We start from the raw sequence: 20,951 nt of genomic DNA on the forward strand, positions 1-20,951 counted from the left end.
CATGGCGGCACTGATAGCCATCTTGAGGGTCAGGGGACTGGTACGTTTTCCGTACCTCGACGACATCCTCATCAAGGCTCCATCCTTTTCTCAGGCTCACGAGAGCCTGTCCATTGTCCTCGACAATCTAGCCCGTTTCGGGTGGCTTGTCAACAGGAAGAAATCCTGTCTTGTTCCTTCCCAGTGCCTCGTCTTTCTGGGCATGCTCTTCGACACTCGTCAGACCAAAGTCTTCCTTCCCAAAGACAAGCGAGCCATCCTTCGTCGGGACGTACGCTTGCTCCAGGGTCCTCCGTTTCCCTCCTTCCGATCGTCCTTGAAGGTTCTGGGAAGGATGGTTGCAACATTGGAGGCGATTCCCTTTGCCCAATTTCATTGACGACCTCTTCGGCAGGCCATCCTGTACCAGTTGGACAGGTCTGTCTTCTCCCTGGATCGTCCGATTCGACTCTCTCCCCGGGTCAAACGGTCACTCAGCTGGTGGCTGACGTCACCTTTCATCTCCCAGGGCAGGTCCTTCCTTCTAGTTCACTGGCAGGTGGTGACGACGGACGCCAGCAATCTCGGCTGGGGTGCGGTGTTTCATCTCCTGACTGTTCAGTGTTCCGCGTAGGAGTCTTCTTTGCCGATCAACGTCCTCAAGATTCGAGCCATCTTTCTCACCCTTTGTCACTGGGAAAGGATTCTCAAGGGTCTACCTATCCGAATCCAGACGGACAATGCCACGGCGGTGGCATAAGTCAACCATCAGGGGGGGGGCTCGGAGCTCCTTGGACTTGGCCGAGGTATCCAAGATCCTCCTCTGGGCAGAGGCAACGGTTCCGGTGATATCCGCGGTGCATATCCCCGGCGTGGACAATTGGGCCGCCGACTTCCTCAGCCGCGAAGGTCTCGCGGCACGGGAATGGTCCTTGCATCAGGAGGTCTTCCATCAGATTTGTCTTCGATGGGGGACTCCAGACGTGGACCTCACGGCGTCCCGAATGAACAGGAAGGTTCCTCGGTTAGTCTCCAGATTTCGCGACCCTCTCGCAGTGGGCGTCGACGGTCTGGCCATTCCTTGGTCACAGTTCGAGCTCCCCTATCTGTTTCCACCCCTTCCCTTGCTTCCCAAGCTGTTGAAAAAGATCAAGGCGGAAGGGGTGCCGGTCATTCTGATCGCCCCGGATTGGCCCAGGAGATCTTGGTTCGCAGAGATCGTCAATCTTCTCGCGGACGCCACCTGGCGCCTTCCAGACAGACCCGATCTGCTGTCTCAGGGTCCGATCTGCCACTTGAATTCTCGGTCGCTCAGTTTAACAGCGTGGCTGTTGAAACCGCAGTTCTAAGAGCGTCCGGCCTTTCGGACCGGGTGATTCACACTATGATCCAGGCTAGGAAGCCTTAGTCTTCCAGGATCTACTATCATACCTGGAAGGCTTCCGTTGGTGCGAGTCCAACAGCGTTTCGCCTATGTCCTTTTCCCTGCCTTCCATTTTGGCTTTCCTTCAGGCAGGACTGGATTCGGGCCTTGCTCTTAGTTCCCTAAAGGGCCAGGTTTCTGCACTCTCCTTCCTTTTTCAGAAGACTTTATCTTCTCGGCCACAGGTTTTGACCTTCCTTCAAGGAGTAGCCCATGCTGTCCCTCCATACAGGGCCCCTGTGTATTCATGGGATTTAAATCTTGTGCAGGACGTTCTGAGGGGTCCCCCCTTTGAACCTCTCAGGGAGGTCTCCCTGTCAGTTCTATCTTGGAAGGTGGCTTTTCTTGTGGCCATCACTTCTATCCGCTGCGTTTCCGAGTTGGCAGCCCTTTCTTGCCGACCTCCTTTCTTGGTTATTCACCAGGACAAGGTGGTCCTCAGGCCTCCGCCTTCCTTCCTTCCTAAGGTGGTTTCCACCTTCCACCTCAACGAGGACATTGTTCTACCTTCCTTTTGTCCAGCTCCGACTCATCCTCTGGAGCGATCGTTGAACAAGCTGGACCTCGTCAGGGCAGTGAGGATCTACCTGGCTAGAACGGCCGATTTCCGGAAGATGGACTCTCTTTTCGTCATTCCTGATGGCACACGTGGAGGCATGCCAGCTTCCAAGGCGACTATTGCTCGCTGGATCAGAACGGCAATTTTGGAGGCTTACCAGGTCAAGAACAGAGTGCCCCCTCCTGGGATAAAGGCTCACTCTACCCGGGCAGTCGGCGCCTCCTGGGCGGTGCACCACAGGGCTTCCGCCCTACAGCTTTGCAAAGCGGCAACCTGGTCTTCCATCCACACGTTTGCCAAATTTTACAGGGTCCATACTTACGCTTCGGCGGACGCCAGCCTAAGCAGAAGATCTTGCAGGAGGCAGTGGTGAGTCCTCTGACCTGATGGAAGTCTGTTTTTCCCACCCCAGGGACTACTTTGGGACATCCCATGGTTCCTGTGTCCCCCAATGAGAGGCGATAGAGAAAACAGGATTTTTGGTTGCTTACCGTAAAATCTGTTTCTCGGAGCCTTCATTGGGGGACACAGCACCCTCCCATTTTAATTCAGTTTCTGTTGTTCTGTGTTCTATGACTGTTCTCATGTTTACACTTCTCATGTTTGGGGTTATGTTCAGCCTTATTGTTTTTTCTCCTACTTCTTTCTCACTAACTGAAGTGCATAATGCCAGTCGGTGGGGTGTACACTGCAGAGGAGGAGCTAAATTTTTTTGTGCATATTGTCAGCCTCCTATTGGCAGCAGCATACACCCCATGGTTCCTGTGTCCCCCAATGAAGGCTCCGAGAAACAGATTTTACGGTAAGGAACCAAAAATCCTGTTTTACATGGCAGTAGTGGGTACAACCTATTAGCCTGACTTGGGGACTGCCCTTGTCAGGACGGGAGCACTACAGGGGCACGACCGGGGTAGGATAGAAACTCTCCCCCCCCCCTCCAATTTAGATAGATGCTCCCGTGAAGGAAACTGCAGATTTGGTGAGAAAACCATTTTTTTTTACTGAGCACAGGTTTACATGAGCACTTTTGAACTTTATCACTGTTGTGTCTTGTAGAGAATTATCCATCAGTTTTTTAGATATTTATTATTAAAAGTTATGTTTTAGGCCATGTGCACACGTTCAGGATTTCTCGCAGAAAATTCCTGAGAAAAACCGGACATTTTCTGCAAGAAATCCGCAAAAAAAACGCATGCGTTTTTGCCGTGGTTTTGACGCGTTTTTGCCACGGTTTTGACGCGTTTTTGCCGCGGTTCTGACGCGTTTTTGCCACGGTTTTTTCCGGACACTCCCCAATGCATTTTGTAGTAGGAAATCCGCAAAAAAAACACAAAATTAATGAACATGCTGCGTTTTTTACCGCGATGCGTTTTTTTCGCGGAAAAAAACGCATCATGTGCACAAAACATGCGGAATTCATTCTAAATGATGGGATGCTTATTGTTTCCTTTTTTTTTTGCGGTTTTATAGCGTTTTTATCGGGAAAAACCGCGAAAAAACCGCAACGTGTGCACACAGCCTTATTATGTTAGTATGTTACATACTATGTTACTAGCACCGATTTGTAAAGGCACTAAGGCATAACAGTATGGCGCCGCCTGGCAGTGGCAATTGATAGCTTACACCTTCCGGTAACATCCCCAGAAGGTTTTGAAGACAGTTGAAGCTGATTAACACCTTTAATCTCGATATCGATATTTACGTGGTTACAATGGGGTCACAAGACCCCCTTAGTAACCATCGGAACTGCACGATAAGAATCGCTGGACCTGATGGTTACAATGGTAACCTAAGGTTATATGATAACCCCAGGGTACGGTGGCCAGTGAGATCCAGCAATAAGCAGTGACTGCTCTCATCTACTGCAGTACACAAGTATTTGCAGCAAATACAGAAATTTCATTTTTACACCCAAAATGTCATATTTCCAAATCTCAATGATCTAAAATTCTTTGAGGCACCAATGGGTTCAAAATAATCACTACACCCCTAGATGAATTCTTTAGGCAGTGAAAATTCCAATATGGGGTCACCGGGGGGGGGGGGGGGGGGGGGGGGGGGAGGGTTCTGCGGTTCTTGCATATCAAGGGCTCAGCTAATGGAGCCCACTATCTATTCAAATGAAATCTGCATTCCAAAATCCAAGTAGCGTTCATTCCCATCCAATCCCTTCCGTGTGCTGCAAAAGTAGTGTACAACCACATATGGGGTATTGCTACAGTCAGGAGAAATAGCATAAAAATTGTGGGGTCAAATTTCTCTCGAAGAAGAAAATGTACATAGTATAAGGTCCTCAAAACTGCCAAATAATAAAAAAAAACCTTAAAAGTCACAAATTTTATTAGAAAATATTAAAGTGGAATAACTTTTAGGGTATGTTCCCTCTGGGCGTTTTTGCTGCGTTTTTGTATGCTAATTTTCAGCTGCTTTTTACAGTACCAGCAAAGCCTATGAGATTTCAGAATAATTTTTTCTTCCACCTGAAACTGCAGGGTAGAGCATGTCTGCATTGCCATGTTTTTTAACCTACTATTTCAGCAACCTTACTCGGTGATCTAATTACATTTATAGGGGCCGCACCTTCAAACATATCACACAATTGTGATTCTATACACTTGGGTATGTGCACACGGTGCAGAAAGGTGTGCAGATTTTTCCGTGCTGATTTTGGTAAATCCGCACTGCTGATTTACCACGGTTTTTACGCAGTTTTTGTGCAGATTTCCCCTGTGGTTTTACACCTGCGGATTCCTATTATGGAGCAAGTGTAAACCACTGCGGAATCCGCACAAAGAATTGACATGCTGTGGCATAAACAACGCAGCGTTTCTGCGCGTTTTTTTCCGCAGCATGTGCACTGCGGATTTTGTTTTCCATAGGTTTACATGGTACTGTAAACTCATGGAAAACTGCTGCGAATCCGCAGCGGCCAATCCGCTGCGGATCTGCAGCAAAATCCGCAACGTGTGCACATACCCTTAAGGTTGCTCTACCTGAAACCACGGGTTGAGTTGTATTTGTGCTGGCTATATCCTCTATACCCACGATTTTAACAACCCTATTTAGTGATCAAGCTACATATAAAGTACCCCACCTTTATTTATCTCACACGTTTTGTGAGACTACTGGCATCACTGTACACTTTTGTGTTAGCACATACCCTCGAGCGTGGTATCATTTACTGTTCAAGATTTCAGAAATCTCATGCACACACATTGATTTTTTTTGTCACCAGAATTTTGTGCTTTGCAGTGTTTTTTTGATATGGAGCATGTCACTTCTTTCATCGTTTTTTTCAGTGTTTTCACCTACTGACTTGAATGGATAATGAAAAAACACTGCAAATATGCAGGTTGACTTTTTTTGCAGCGTATTTGCTGCAGAAAAGTCAAGGACAGCAGGATGTGACCTTGCAGTCTGCTCTGCTACCTCTAGATGGCAGGCTGCATGGTTGCATGATGCGTCCATACAGCCTGTCATCGAGCAGAGACACTGAACAGCGGACCCAAACCCCATTCACTTGAATGGGTGACCTGATAATGCAGTGCTTGCCAAACTATCGAGTTCATGACAGCATGGCAAACACCATTTCTGATTGGCGATGAAATGAAATCATCCCCGCCAGTCAGAGAGCCGCGATTCCCATACTGTTAAAAGATCAGGTGAGCCAGCAGCTGTGATTGGAGGTATAAATTTTACCAAATTTAATTGTAAAGTGCTGCGGAATATGTTGGCGCTATATAAATAAAAATTATTATTATGAATTATTATTACCTCTGGTTACTGGTGTCGTCTGATGGGACTACCGCTCCCATCATCCGACACCTGCTGCTAATAACAGTGAGAGCAGGAGCAGCTGATGGGAGTATTCATCATCCTCTCCTGCGCTGTGAATAAATAATAAAAAAAGAACCCTGCATGTGTTCCCCGTATTTTTGATAACCAGCCAGTCAAAACTCACAGCTTGGTGCTGTAACCCTCAGCTATAAGCGTTAGCAAGGCTGGTTATCAAGAATAGAGGGGTCTCCAAGCTGTTTTTTAAAATTATTTAAATAAATAATTAAAAAAAACGGTGTGGTTTCCCCCGCCCCCATCCATTTTTAACAACCAGCCTTGCTAAAGCAGACAGCTGGGAGATGGTATTCTCAGGCTGGTAAGTGGTCATGGATATTGCCCTCCCCCACAGCCTAAAACTAGCAGGTCGCAGCTGCCCAGAAAAGCCACATCTGTTAGATGTGCCAATTTTGGCTCTTTCCGGAATCTTCCCACTTGCCCTGTAGAGGTGGCAAGTGGGGTTCATATTTGTGGGGTTTGTCACCTTTGTATTGTCAGGTGACATCAAGGCCAAGGATTACTAATGGAGAGGCGACTATAAGACACCAATCCATTACTAATCCTATAATTACATGGTAAATAAAGACAACCATCACAAAGTCCTTTATTTTAAATAAAACAAAACACACTTTTGATTTTTTATTTTAAAATAAACACATTTATACTCGCCTAATGCCTAATTCCACCGAAGCCCCCATCTTCTGTAATAAAACAAAAATAAAAACAACAATATCCCTCAGCTTTCCGTCGTTCTGTCCCACGCCGTAATCCATGTGTGAGGGATAAACAGTTTTCAACCTGGACCAAGCCATCCAGGCTGAGAAACACTGGTGAATGAGCTGCTGCTGCGCAGCCTCAGTGACTAGCTGTTATGTCACGGAGGCTGCGTTCCCAGCCGGGCTGCGGTGACCTCGGTGAAATCTCTGATAGCACCGTGAGAATGTCAGACGGTGTAGAGGCAAGTTCACCGCAGTTCAAATTCACCGCAGTGAAATTCTCCCTGTGAACTCGCTTCTGCACCGTGCGACTTCCTCACGGTGCTAGCAGGGATCTAATTCATTCATGAAATCACATTAAATTTCCACAACCTTCTAGATGATATTTGTCTTGATACTGAACCCAGACAGTGTAATATACAAATAGAAAGGGATGCTAAGATGCCATATTATAATAAAGTACCAGTTCTTAATCTATAAACATAGTCATGCAAAGTAGCTGATGTTAACACACCAGATACTATAGAATTGTATTGTGACAAGATTCCACAATAGAATGGAGAACCCAACAGATAAATTGCCTATGCTGTAACTATACACATAAGAACTAATGTTTACTAAAAGACTGAAACACATAAGACACTATTAGATACTTAATCTTATCATTCCATATTCAATTGGAGAAATAAACAAATATAGTGCCTATACTTTGATGAATGCAGTCCACAATAATAGGATATGAGCAATTTATCACATGCTTAACTGCCCCAAAACAGGATAATGCAACATCCATTCCTTATGAAGCTGATCTATGTCCATGGGTTACTTATTTCTAATCTTGTTTCCCATATGTGTTTCCCCCATTGAAATTTCATCAGGAGGCTTTGATAGACATGTTGGCCAGTCATGATGTCAGATAAAGGATCTATGATTACTTGTGGGGCTTTTCCACTGGTTAGGCACATCAAGGGCCCTCCAAACGCCAGCCCGTAGACCATTCCATCAATGTCTGTATTCCAAAACGGCTCTCTTGCCTTACTGAGCCATGCTGCGTGCCCAAACAGTAGTTTTCCTCCACATATGAGGTATCTGTGTACTTAGAAGAAATTGCCCAACAGAGTTTTTGGTCCATTTTCTTACTGTTACCTTTGTGAAAATAAAAAATTTGGGGCTAAAACTATATTTTGCAGGAACGTTTTCTTTCATGGCTCTACATTATAAACTTCTGGGAAGTACCTGGGAGTTCAAGGTGCTCAACACATATCTAGATACATTTCATCAGGGGTCTAGTTTCCAAAATGGGGTAACACGACATGGTATCCACTCTCGATTCCAGAGATTTTTGTGTCAAATCAAGAAGCTCTTTCCCTTCCTAGCCCTGCCGTACACCAAAACAGTTTTCCCTCACATATGGGGGTTATCGTCGTACTCAGGAGAAGTTGCACAACAAATTCTGTCACTAATCCTGTTACTCTAGAGAAAATAAAAATTTGAGGGCTAAAGTAACATTTTTGTGAAAAAAAACTAAAATGTTCATTTTTTTCCGTGCACATTGCTTTAGTTCCTGTGAAGCACCTGAAGGGCTAATGAACTTCTTGAATGTGGTTTTGAGCACCTTGGGAGGGGTGCAGTTTTTAGAATGGTGTCACTTTTGGGTATTTTCTGTCGTTTAGGTCCCACAAAGTCACTTCAAATGTGGTGTGGTCCCTAAAAAAAAATGATTTTGTAAATTTTGTTGGAAAATTAGAAATTGCTGATCAACTTTTAACACTTCTAACTTTCTAACAAAAAAATGTACGTTTAAAAAATGATGCAGATATAAAGTAGACATGTTGGAAATCATATCTATTAACAATTTTGTGTGACATATCTCTCTGGTTTAAGGGTATAAGAATTAAAATTTGAAAATTGCAAAATTTTCAACATTTGCACAAAATATCCAATATTTTTACAAATAAACAATAATAAATCAATGGAACAATTCTTGTTAAGGCCCCCATAAACATTAGATTGTTGTCAGCTGAACAGTGCTTCAGCCAAGCATTTGGCCAACAGCCAACTCGGCCATCTATCCCATACACAGAAGCTCCCTTTCAGCTGTGCACTCCTGTGTTAGCTATGAAAATGCCGATAGACATGTCTGCCAGTCGTTTATCTCCATGAGAATAAAGGTACTGTCACATTAAGCGACGCTGCAGCGATCTAGACAACGATCCCGATCGCTGCAGCGTCGCTGTGTGGTCGCTGTGTGCTCTCCAGCGACCAAAGATGCCGGTCCCCTGGTAACCAGGGTAAACATCGGGTTACTAAGCGCAGGGCCGCGCTTAGTAACCCGATGTTTACCCTGGTTACCAGCGTAAACGTAAAAAAAAAACCAAAACACTACATACTTATATTCCGGTGTCTGTCCTCCGGCGCTGTGCTTTCCTGCACTGTCAGCGCCGGCCAGCCGTAAAGCAGAGCGGTGACGTCACCGCTGTGCTTTACGGCTGGCTGGCGCTCACAGCCAGTGTAGGAAAGCACAGCGCCGGGGGACAGACACCGGAATGTAAGTATGTAGTGTTTTTTTTTTTTCGTTTATGCTGGTAACCAGGGTAAACATCGGGTTACTAAGCGCGGCCCTGCGCTTAGTAACCCGATGTTTACCCTGGTTACCAGTGAAGACATCGCTGAATCGGCGTCACACACGCCGATTCAGCGATGTCTGCGGGAGGTTCAGCGACGAAATAAAGTGCTGGACTTTCTGCTCCGACCAACGATGGCACAGCAGGATCCAGATCGCTGCTGCCTGTCAAACTGAACGATATCGCTAGCCAGGACGCTGCAACGTCACGGATCGCTAGCGATATCGTTCAGTGTGACGGTACCTTAAAGTGATCGGATATCCAAGATCAGACATGTCTGATCATCTGATCAGCATCTCCTTTGACAATCAGTTCGCTGACACCACCACACACACAATCATGTAGGGTCGGACATATCATTGGTGCAACGTAGGCAGCCACACAGGGGCACAAGAGGTAAGGGGTGCCACTTTCACTTTCAAGTTAACAAACAGCTTCTGTCATAGACACAAAGAGAGGTTCATATACTGTTCTTGCACATGGGCCCTCTCCATTTTCGTCCGCCAATGCTTCTGTTAACCAAACCTATCGATATCAGCGGGTGCAGCCAAGCTTTAGATTTATGTTTAAAGGTTTGTTTTATAACATACTGACCACATTTTTTTTGTATTTATTGTCTTAGGATTTAGAGCACCTGAAGTTGCCAGAGGAAATGTAATTTACAACCAGCTGGCTGATGTCTATTCGTTTGGATTGTTGCTCTATGATATTGTGACAGCTGGGGCTAGGATGGTTGAAGGGTTGAAGTTTCCAAATGAATTTGATGAATTGGCTATCAATGGGAAATTGCCTGGTAAGTTTTCTGTCTATCTGTCAATAATACCAAATCTACAGAGCTATTATGCCAAATTCCCTGTCCACCCTCACATCAGAACTAATCTGCTAAAACTATGTAAGAAAAGGTGTCTCCAGCCAGTGAGATATTATTTATCTGCTCGGAAAAATAAAATTTACTGTCTGTCTGGTTGCTATGGGCAGTAATGTCAGTGTTTCTGTTAATTTAGATTAGTGTGCCTGAATTTTCTATTTGCACAATACATGTGTGAGCGGAGGGCCGCCCTCTTGTTTCCACCGTAATCGCTCTTTGTCTAACAGCCTAGCAGATCTGACTTTATAGTACACTGCAAGATATTTAAGATATTTACATCCCATATCCACCTTAATCACAATGTGCAAGTTGATTAATGTTCACTTTTTGCATGTCTTAATGTTTTAGATCCAGTCAAAGAATATAATTGTGCTGCATGGCCAGAAGTTGAAGTATTGATTAAAAAATGCTTAAAAGAAAATCCTCAAGAACGTCCTACATCTGCAAAGGTACACAATCCTGGGAAGGACTCTTTTTGTGAATATATATTTTTATACTAGGCATAGTAAATATCTGTGGTTAGTTATAGCACCTCACTTCTCTTATTTTCCCATCACGCCTCTCATTTAAGCACCTCACTTCTCTCATTTTCCCATCACGCCTCTCATTTTCCCCTCATATCTCTCATTTTCTCCCTCACACCTCTCATTTTCCCCTCACTCCTCTTATTTTCCCCCTCACTCCTCTCATTCTCCCCTAACACTTGTCATTTCGACCTCACATGTCATTTTCCGATCACTCCACTATTTTCCCTCACTCCTCTCATTTTGCACTGACACCTTTTCATTTTCACCTCACACCTCTCATTTTCACCTCACACCTCTCATTTTCACCTCACACCTCTCATTTTCACCTCACACCTCTCATTTTCCCCTCAGTATATACATGTTTGTCATCTTCCTTTTATATAGTATACACCTGTATGTCATCTCCTGTATATAGTATATACCTGTATGTCATCTCCCCTGTAAATAGTATATACCTGCTGTATGTCATCTCCTCCTGTATATTGTATATACCTATGTGTCATCTCCTGTATATAGTATATACCTGTATGTCATCTCTTCTGTATATAGTATATACCTGTATGTCATCTCTTCCTATATATGGTATATTCCTATATGTCATCTCCTGTATATAGTATATACCCATGTGTCATCTCCTCCTGTATATAGTATATACCCATGTGTCATCTCCTGTATATAGTATATACCTGTATGTCATCTCCCCTGTATATAGTATATACCTGCTGTATGTCATCTCCTCCTGTATATACCTGTGTCATCTCCTCTTTAATATAGTATATACCTGCATTTCCTCTTCTCCTGTATATAGTATATACCTGTGTGTCATCTCTTCCTGTATATAGTATATACCTGTATGTCCTCTCCTCCTATATATAGTATATACCTGTGTGTCATCTCCCCTGTATATAGTATGTACTTGTATGTCATCTCCTCCTGTATTATGTGTGGTGCGTTTTGAGTATGTGCAAGTTTTGTGTGAGGCAACTTTTGCATGTGTTGCAACTTTTTAACATGTGGCAATTTTTCCACGTGTGCAAGTTTTGCGTGTGGCGAGTTTTCCATGAGGTGAGTTTTGCACGTGTGGCTAGTTTTGCGTGAGCCTAGTTTTGCATGTGGCGAGTTTTGCATGTGGCGAATTTTGCATGTGGCAAGTTTTGAGTGGCGACTTTTGTGTTTTTATTTTGGTAATAAAATATTTGCAAAAATGTGAGCGTGTACTCTCTTTTGAGACAATGCTGCGTGTGTGCACTGTATGTGTGTTTTTGGAAATAGGCTCTTTAAAAAAAAAAATAATATATATATATATATATATATATATATATATATATATACATATATATATATATATATATATATATATATATATATATATACATATATATTAGATGGTGACCCGATTCTAACGCATCGGGTATTCTAGAATATGTATGTAGTTTATTTATGAAGATTTATGAATAATGCAATGAATACACAGGATTTTCCGGGTAAAATATATACATTATCAGTGAAGCGGTGTTTAAATCCCGCGCCAATGTCACTGATTGGTCGCGGCCGGCCGCGACCAATCAGCGAGGCGTGCTTCAAATCCTGGGCCAATTTGCGGCCGGACTGCGCCAATATCAGCGAAGCATGGTTCACATCCCGTGCCAATTCGTGTCCGGACTGCGTCTGTCGCTGATTGGTCACGGGCAGCTGGCGAGACCAAACAGCGACGTGGGATTTCCATTATAGACAAGCAGACAGAATTAGATGATTATATACAGTACAGACCAAAAGTTTGGACACACCTCATTTAAAGATTTTTCTGTATTTTCATGACTATGAAAATTGTACATTCACACTGAAGGCATCAAAACTATGAATTAACACATGTGGAATTATATACTTAACAAAAAAGTGTGGAAACAACTGAAATTATGACTTATATTCTAGGTTCTTCAAAGTAGCCACCTTTTGCTTTGATGACTGCTTTGCACACTCTTGGAATTCTCTTGATGAGCTTCAAGAGGTAGTCACCGGGAATGGTTTTCAATTCACAGGTGTGCCCTGTCAGGTTTAATAAATGGGATGTCTTGCCTTCTAAATGGGGTTGGGACCATCAGTTGTGTTGTGCAGAAGTCTGGTGGATACACAGCTGATAGTCCTACTGAGTAGACTTTTAGGATTTGAATTATGGCAAGAAAAAAGAAGCTAAGTAAAGAAAAACAAGTGGCCATTATTACTTTAAGAAATGAAGGTCAGTCAGTCCAAAAAATTGGGAAAACTTTGAAAGTGTCCCCAAGTGCAGTGGCAAAAACCATCAAGCACTACAAAGAAACTGGCTCACATGAGGACCGCCCCAGGAAAGGAAGACCAACAGTCAGCTCTGCTTCTGAGGATAAGTTTATCTGAGTCACCAGCCTCAGAAATCGCAGGTTAACAGCAGCTCAGATTAGAGACCAGGTCAATGCCACACAGAGTTCTAGCAGCAGACACATCTCTACAAGAACTGTTAAGAGGAGACTTTGTGCAGCAGGCCTTCATGGTAAAATAGCTGCTAGGAAACCACTGCTAAGGACAGTCAACAAGCAGAAGAGACTTGTCTGGGCTAAATAACACAAGGAATGGACATTAGACCAGTGGAAATCTGTGCTTTGGTCTGATGAGTCCAAATTTGAGATCTTTTGTTCCAACCACCGTGTCTTTGTGCGATGCAGAAAAGGTGAATGGATGGACTCTATATGCCTGGTTCCCACCGGGAAGCATGGAGGAGGAGGTGTGATGGTGTGGGGGTGCTTTGCTGGTGACACTGTTGGGGATTTATTCAAATCTCTCACAGTCTATAATATAAATGCTTAAACTCAACTCAAAGAAAAATCCCCAAGACGCAATTTCCAAAATAACCATAAAATATAACCTTTATTTAATGTATTAAAAACATACGTGTGCACTTGACAAAAACCATCACCAGTCAATACAAGCGTACTATAGGAAAGGCCGGAACAGTGCCAAGCCCTACGTTCTCTATGTGCCCCCTACCTGCCTGCGGAGGTTGGCACCCTATTTGCCTACGCCGTGGCGCCCCCGCTCCTCGCCGGCTATCCCTGCTATCCCTACAACGCCCTAATAGGACAGGGGAAGAAATATATCACACGTACAATGTGTAAATGTGGATAACTTGAAAGGACATAAATATGTCAGTATAACTATCTAGCTAGATCTAGGGTTCTAAACTGACTTGGTGATCTGTGTCCCTTCGCTCCCTTCATATGTCATTTCTAGCCAGCTTAAATATTATAACGGCAGATAGGAACTAAAACCTAGGACTAAACACATATATACTTATGGTCTGTTTCCACATGTAGTAGGGTTGTCATACAAATAGGGAAGTGTATCTGTTGTAGTGTCAGACATACCCCATGCCACCTTCTGATATCTCATTACCACGCTGCAGCATTAGATTTACAATAAATGCCTAGACAGCCATAATTTACCCCATTCATTAGTGACATCATTATTTTTTACAAATCCGGTACAGACCAAAAAATTCCAAATCTCATAATGTCTTTATACAGAATTTATGTCCCTTTAAACTCTTATGTCCCTTTAAACTCAACGCGTTTCTCCCCTTCTAATTCAAAGAGGTTCATCAGGAGTATATTCAGATAATAAAGGGTTACTTAGCTCATGTATAAATTCAGCATGTCACATGTAGATAGCTGCACCACCTGGCCGATCCCCTAACCTTGTAGCGCTTACAGACAAGTGCTAAATCCTGTGCATTATATGGGCTCTAAGTCATCACTGCGCTCATCTCACCTGGGTGTTTTGGACCACCGGGCCGATCCCCTAACCTTGTAGCGCTTACAGACAAGTGCTAAATCCTGTGCATTATATGGGCTCTAAGTCATCACTGCGCTCATCTCACCTGGGTGTTTTGGACGCCATATTCACTTCCGGCGCTCCTGAATCCATGTCCCTGTGACGTCACATGATAAAGACGCCCTAGCGTCATCTTAATGCGCTGCCGCCCAAACGGGCCGGTGAAACTGCACAAGCGCCGACTTCTTCTCAGCCGCGCATGCGCACCAGCGCCATATTAACTTCCGGCGTTCATGAATCCATGTCCATGTGACGTCACATAATAAGGACGCCCTAGCGTCATCTTAATGCGCTGCCGCCCAAACGGGCCGGTGAAACTACGCAAGCGCCGACTTCTTCTCAGCCGCGCATGCGCCCCAGCGATTCGATGATACTGCGCAGGTGCCGACATCCTCTTAGACCGCACTTGCGCCCACTGACGTAGATGCACAAGTCTGCATCGGAAGTCAAAAACGCACTAACGTCCTCATAGTGTGCTGCCGCCCACTAGCAATACTGCGCAGGCGCCGATTCTTTCACAACCGCGCTTGTGCGCAATAATACAGAGGCACCGGTGTTAACCAGTCCTAGGACGTCGGACTATTTGCGCAAAAGACGTAGGTGCCAAGGTTGCATACCATATGGGGACACCGATACTCCAATATAATGTGCCACACGCGTCAGACAAACCATAGTTGCGCCTGTGCCACAGTGTCCAGGCTATCACATATAACCAAATGGTATATACGTCTATATTCTTGCACCCAAGAACAATGATACACAGACTCAGAACCTATAATCGGTGTGCGTGAAATTACGGAATTTTAATGCCCTATACTTATAAAGGAAACACATCTCAAACCAATTTTCAAAAGGTAAAGTTAGCTAATAAATATAGCCTTAAAAAATATATTAAACATTATTCATCATTTATTAAACCAAGCATAGATGTGCTATATATATTAAAGGTTCATCAACAACAATCTGGCATATTTTAGTAAATGGACTGGTCCACTCACCTTTCACCGATATTTGTCTGAGGCCCATTACAACATAATGCACTACTTAGAAAAAATAAAAAATAAAAACCATCATAATATGATAGGTGTCAACAAAATTCTTTGTCCACAATATGGACCAATAGTTTTTACATCTGACCCATTAGGGTCGATACGACAGGTTTCCCCTAACCACTTATCTCTCAACCTATATGTATAAAGAGTCATAGGTAACAGCCAAAGTTCATTTGTTCGTTTAGTCCCGCCGGAGACACCGTGTCCAATCTATGGATCCACTTGAGTTCTTTTTGTAGAATTCAACGATCCCAGTCACCTCCTCGAATAGAGGGGGTGACCACCTCCACGGCGCAGAATGAAAAAGATTTTAAATCCCCCTGATGTACAGACCGTACATGTCGAGAGATTGGGGTATCCCTCGCATGTTTGATGTCCCCCACATGGTCACCTATTCTCCTACGGAGCTCCCTTCTCGTTTTCCCGACATAATTTACTGGGCAGGTGCAGCTAAACAGATAAATCACCCCGCTAGTTTTGCAATTTGCAAAGTGTCTACTTTCGAAAATCTGTCCCGTGCTAGCACTTGAGAAGTAGTTACCAGTAGCCACATAGCCACAAAAAGAGCAACCGCCACAGCGGAATGTACCTAGCTGTCTCCTTTCAAGCCATGTACCTTTGTTCAGGGGGGGAGTAAAAGTGCTATGCACTAGTTGGTCCTTTAGGGATCTCTTCTCCTATATGTAATCATGGGTGTCTCAGATAGGTACTCCCTAATGTCAGTGTCTGCACGTAATACACCCCAGTGTCTGCTGATGATATTTCTAACCTCCTGAGAGCAGTCATCAAAACTCCCAATGAGCCTAACGAGGGCCTCTGAATCGTCTCTGTCCCTTGATCGGAGCAGACTAGATCTAGGAATAGTCTCTACCTGTTTGAATGTACTCTGAAGAATGTTTTTTGGGTATCCTTTCTTCAGGAATCTATCCCTTAGTTCACGTGATTCGGCATAGAAGGATGCATCCGAGGAGCAATTTCTCCTCACCCTCATGTATTGTCCTTTTGGGATCCCTTTTTTAAGGCCATAGGGGTGATGACTGCTCCAGTTCAATAGATTATTAGTCGAAGTTGGCTTCCTATACACCGTGGTCGCAAGATGGCCCCCATTATCCTTGCTGATTGTAATATCTAAAAAGTTGATTTTATCTTTATCGATTTCAGATGTAAATGCAAGGCCTATGTCATTTATATTGAGATCCTGAACGAAAGCATGGAAAGAGGCAACATCACCCGTCCACAAAATTAGGACGTCATCTATGAAGCGCCCCCAGAATAATATCTGGGAGCCCCATAGTGCCAGCTTTTCTTCCCCGAACACAACCGTATCCTCCCACCAGCCCAGGAGCAAATTTGCATATGTGGGGGCACATGGACTCCCCATAGCAGTGCCCCTGAGCTGGTGGTAGAACCTCCCCTCAAACAAAAAATAATTATGAGTCAAGATGAAAAATAGGAGGCGGTTGATGAATTGATTGTGTTCGTTAAATTGTATCCCTCTAGACCTCAGAAAAAAATCAACAGCTTTTAGACCAGCTTCATGTGGGATACTGCTGTACAATGCTTCGACATCTATTGATGCCAGCAAGGTATCCTCTGCTACACAAATCCCTTCGATTTTTTGCAACAGGTCGGATGTGTCTCGTATGTAAGACGGTAAGGCTGTCACGAAATTTCTTAGAACTTTGTCAATGTATGTCCCACAATTCTGTGTGATAGTCATTGCCAGAGACTATTGGCCGGCCCTTCAGCGGAACCAGGCCCTTATGCACCTTTGGAAGGGCGTAAAACATCGGTATTACAGGTGTCTTCTGCATCATAAATCTCCTCTCACCATCAGAGATAAGCCCAGTTAATATGGCGCTGGTGCGCATGCGCGGCTCAGAAGAAGTCGGCGCTTGCGCAGTTTCACCGGCCCGTTTGGGCGGCAGCACATTAAGATGACGCTAGGGCGTCTTTATCATGTGACGTCACAGGGACATGGATTCAGGAGCGCCGGAAGTGAATATGGCGTCCAAAACACCCAGGTGAGATGAGCGCAGTGATGACTTAGAGCCCATATAATGCACAGGATTTAGCACTTGTCTGTAAGCGCTACAAGGTTAGGGGATCTGCCCGGTGGTCCAAAACACCCAGGTGAGATGAGCGCAGTGATGACTTAGAGCCCATATAATGCACAGGATTTAGCACTTGTCTGTAAGCGCTACAAGGTTAGGGGATCGGCCCGGTGGTCCAAAACACCCAGGTGAGATGAGCGCAGTGATGACTCAGAGCCCATATAATGCACAGGATTTAGCACTTGTCTGTAAGCGCTACAAGGTTAGGGGATCGGCCCGGTGGTGCAGCCATCTACATGTGACATGCTGAATTTATACATGAGCTAAGTAACCCTTTATTATCTGAATATACTCCTGATGAACCTCTTTGAATTAGAAGGGGAGAAACGCGTTGAGTTTAAAGGGACATAAATTCTGTATAAAGACATTATGAGATTTGGAATTTTTTGGTCTGCACCGGATTTGTAAAAAATAATGATGTCACTAATGAATGGGGTAAATTATGGCTGTCTAGGCATTTATTGTAAATCTAATGCTGCAGCGTGGTAATGAGATATCAGAAGGTGGCATGGGGTATGTCTGACACTACAACAGATACACCTCCCTATTTGTATGACAACCCTACTACATGTGGAAACAGACCATAAGTATATATGTGTTTAGTCCTAGGTTTTAGTTCCTATCTGCCGTTATAATATTTAAGCTGGCTAGAAATGACATATGAAGGGAGCGAAGGGACACAGATCACCAAGTCAGTTTAGAACCCTAGATATAGCTAGATAGTTATACTGACATATGTATGTCCTTTCAAGTTATCCACATTTACACATTGTACGTGTGATATATTTCTTCCCCTGTCCTATTAGGGCATTGTAGGGATAGCAGGGATAGCCGGCGAGGAGCGGGGGCGCCACGGCGTAGGCAAATAGGGTGCCAACCTCCGCAGGCAGGTAGGGGGCACATAGAGAACGTAGGGCTTGGCACTGTTCCGGCCTTTCCTATAGTACGCTTGTATTGACTGGTGATGGTTTTTGTCAAGTGCACACGTATGTTTTTAATACATTAAATAAAGGTTATATTTTATGGTTATTTTGGAAATTGCGTCTTGGGGATTTATTCAAAATTAAAGGCATACTGAACCAGCATAGCTACCACAGCATCTTGCAGCAGCATGCTATTCCATCCGGTTTGCTTTTAGTTGGACCATCATTTAATTTTCATCAGGACAATGACCCCAAATACACCTCCAGGCTGTGTAAGGGCTATTTGACCAAGAAGGAGAGTGATGGGGTGCTACGCCAGATGACCTGGCCTCCATAGTAAGCAGACCTGAACCCAATCGAGATGGTTTGGGGTGAGCTGGACCGCAGAGTGAAGGCAAAAGGGCCAATAACTGCTAAGCCTCTCTGGGAACTCCTTCAAGATTGTTGGAAGACCATTCCCGGTGACTACCTCTTGAAGCTCATCGAGAGAATGCCAAGAGTGTGCAAAGCAGTCATGAAAGCAAAAGGTGGCTACTTTGAAGAACGTAGAATATAAGACATAATTTCAGTTGTTTCACACTTTTTTGTTAAGTATATAATTCCACATGTGTTAATTCATAGTTTTGATGCCTTCAGTGGGAATGTACAATTTTCATAGTCATGAAAATACAGAAAAATCTTTAAATGAGGTGTGTCCAAACTTTTGGTCTGTACTGTAGTAGATACCCGATGCATTAGAATTGGGCCACCATCTAGTATTCATATAAACATTGATGCTTACATTTATGTTTTAACCCATTGGACACACTGCCATTGTTTTTCTCCTGTCTTTATTTTAAGAGTCAAAACTTTATTAGTCATCTATCGCTGTATGACAGCTTGTTCTCTACAGGATGACTTATAGTTTTCAAAGACCCCATTTATTTTACTATATGATAAATTTAAAAACGGGGAAAATTTTTATTCTCTCCCTTACAGACTGTCCTCCATGTTATTCTCCCCCTCACAGACTGTCCTCCATGTTATTCTCTCCCTCACAGACTGTCCTTCATGTTATTCTCGCCCTCACAGACTGTCCTCCATGTTATTCTCTCCCTCACACACTGTCCTCCATGTTATTCTCTCCCTCACAGACTGTCCTTCATGTTATTCTCGCCCTCACAGACTGTCCTCCATGTTATTCTCTCCCTCACACACTGTCCTCCATGTTATTCTCTCCCTCACAGACTGTCCTTCATGTTATTCTCTCCCTCACAGACTGTTCTCCATGTTATTCTCTCCCTCACAGACTGTCTTCCATGTTACTCTCCCTCACACACTGTCCTCCATGTTATTCTCGCCCTCACAGACTGTCCTTCATGTTACTCTCGTTCTAGTATATATATGTAGTTTATTTATGAACGCTGATTGGTCGAGGCCAGCCGCGCGTGACCAATCAACAATGTGGGATTTCGGTTACAGACAAACAGACCCTTAGACAATTATATATATACTAGATGGTGGCCCGATTCTAACGCATCGGGTATTCTAGAATATGCATGTCCTCTTAGTATATTGCCCAGTCACATAGTATATTGCCCAGCCACGTACTATATTGCTCAGCCACGTAGTATATTGCCCAGTCACATAGTATATTGCCCAGCCACGTAGTATATTGCCAAACCACGTGCTATATTGTCCAGCCACGTAGTATATTGCCCAGCCACGTAGTATATTGCCCAGCCACGTACTATATTGCCCAGCCACGTAGTATATTGCCCAGCCACGTAGTATATTGCCCAGCCACGTGCTATATTGTCCAGCCACGTACTATATTGCCCAGCCACGTACTATATTGCCCAGCCACGTACTATATTGCCCAGCCACGTACTATATTGCCCAGCCACATAGTGTATTGCTCAGTCACGTAGTATATTGCCCAGCCACGTAGTATATTGCCCAGCCACGTAGTATATTGCCAAACCACGTGCTATATTGTCCAGCCACGTAGTATATTGCCCAGCCACGTAGTATATTGCCCAGCCACGTACTATATTGCCCAGCCACGTAGTATATTGCCCAGCCACGTAGTATATTGTCCAGCCACGTACTATATTGCCCAGCCACGTACTATATTGCCCAGCCACGTACTATATTGCCCAGCCACGTACTATATTGCCCAGCCACATAGTGTATTGCTCAGTCACGTAGTATATTGCCCAGCCACGTAGTATATTGCCCAGCCACGTAGTATATTGGCCAGCCACGTACTAGATTACCCAGCCACGTAGTATATTGCCCAGTCACGTAGTATATTGCCCAGTCACGTAGTATATTGCCCAGCGACGTAGTATATTGCCCAAGTTTCAAGTTTTTTTTTTTTTTTTAGTGAAAAGCAGCTCACATATTTATTCTGCCTCCTGCGACAACATTTCGGTCGGAAGACCTTTCAAGCCCAGTACACAGCATTTCAACCACCATTATATACTCAT

At 44.1% G+C, this 20,951-nt stretch overlaps 1 protein-coding gene across 2 annotated transcripts in view; it reads left to right on the forward strand.

The window, feature by feature from the left end:
- Positions 1–20,951, forward strand: part of LRRK2 (leucine rich repeat kinase 2) — a 321,822-nt gene that overhangs the window by 238,913 nt on the left and 61,958 nt on the right. For both annotated transcript variants that reach the window (XM_069765011.1, XM_069765012.1), the window contains exons 43-44: positions 9,758–9,928; positions 10,352–10,452. In XM_069765011.1, coding sequence (XP_069621112.1) covers positions 9,758–9,928; positions 10,352–10,452 — 272 coding nt within the window. The remainder of the gene's footprint in view (positions 1–9,757; positions 9,929–10,351; positions 10,453–20,951) is intronic.

This window comes from Ranitomeya imitator, chromosome 4 (genome assembly GCF_032444005.1).
Source record: "Ranitomeya imitator isolate aRanImi1 chromosome 4, aRanImi1.pri, whole genome shotgun sequence".
Classification (NCBI taxonomy): domain Eukaryota; kingdom Metazoa; phylum Chordata; class Amphibia; order Anura; family Dendrobatidae; genus Ranitomeya; species Ranitomeya imitator.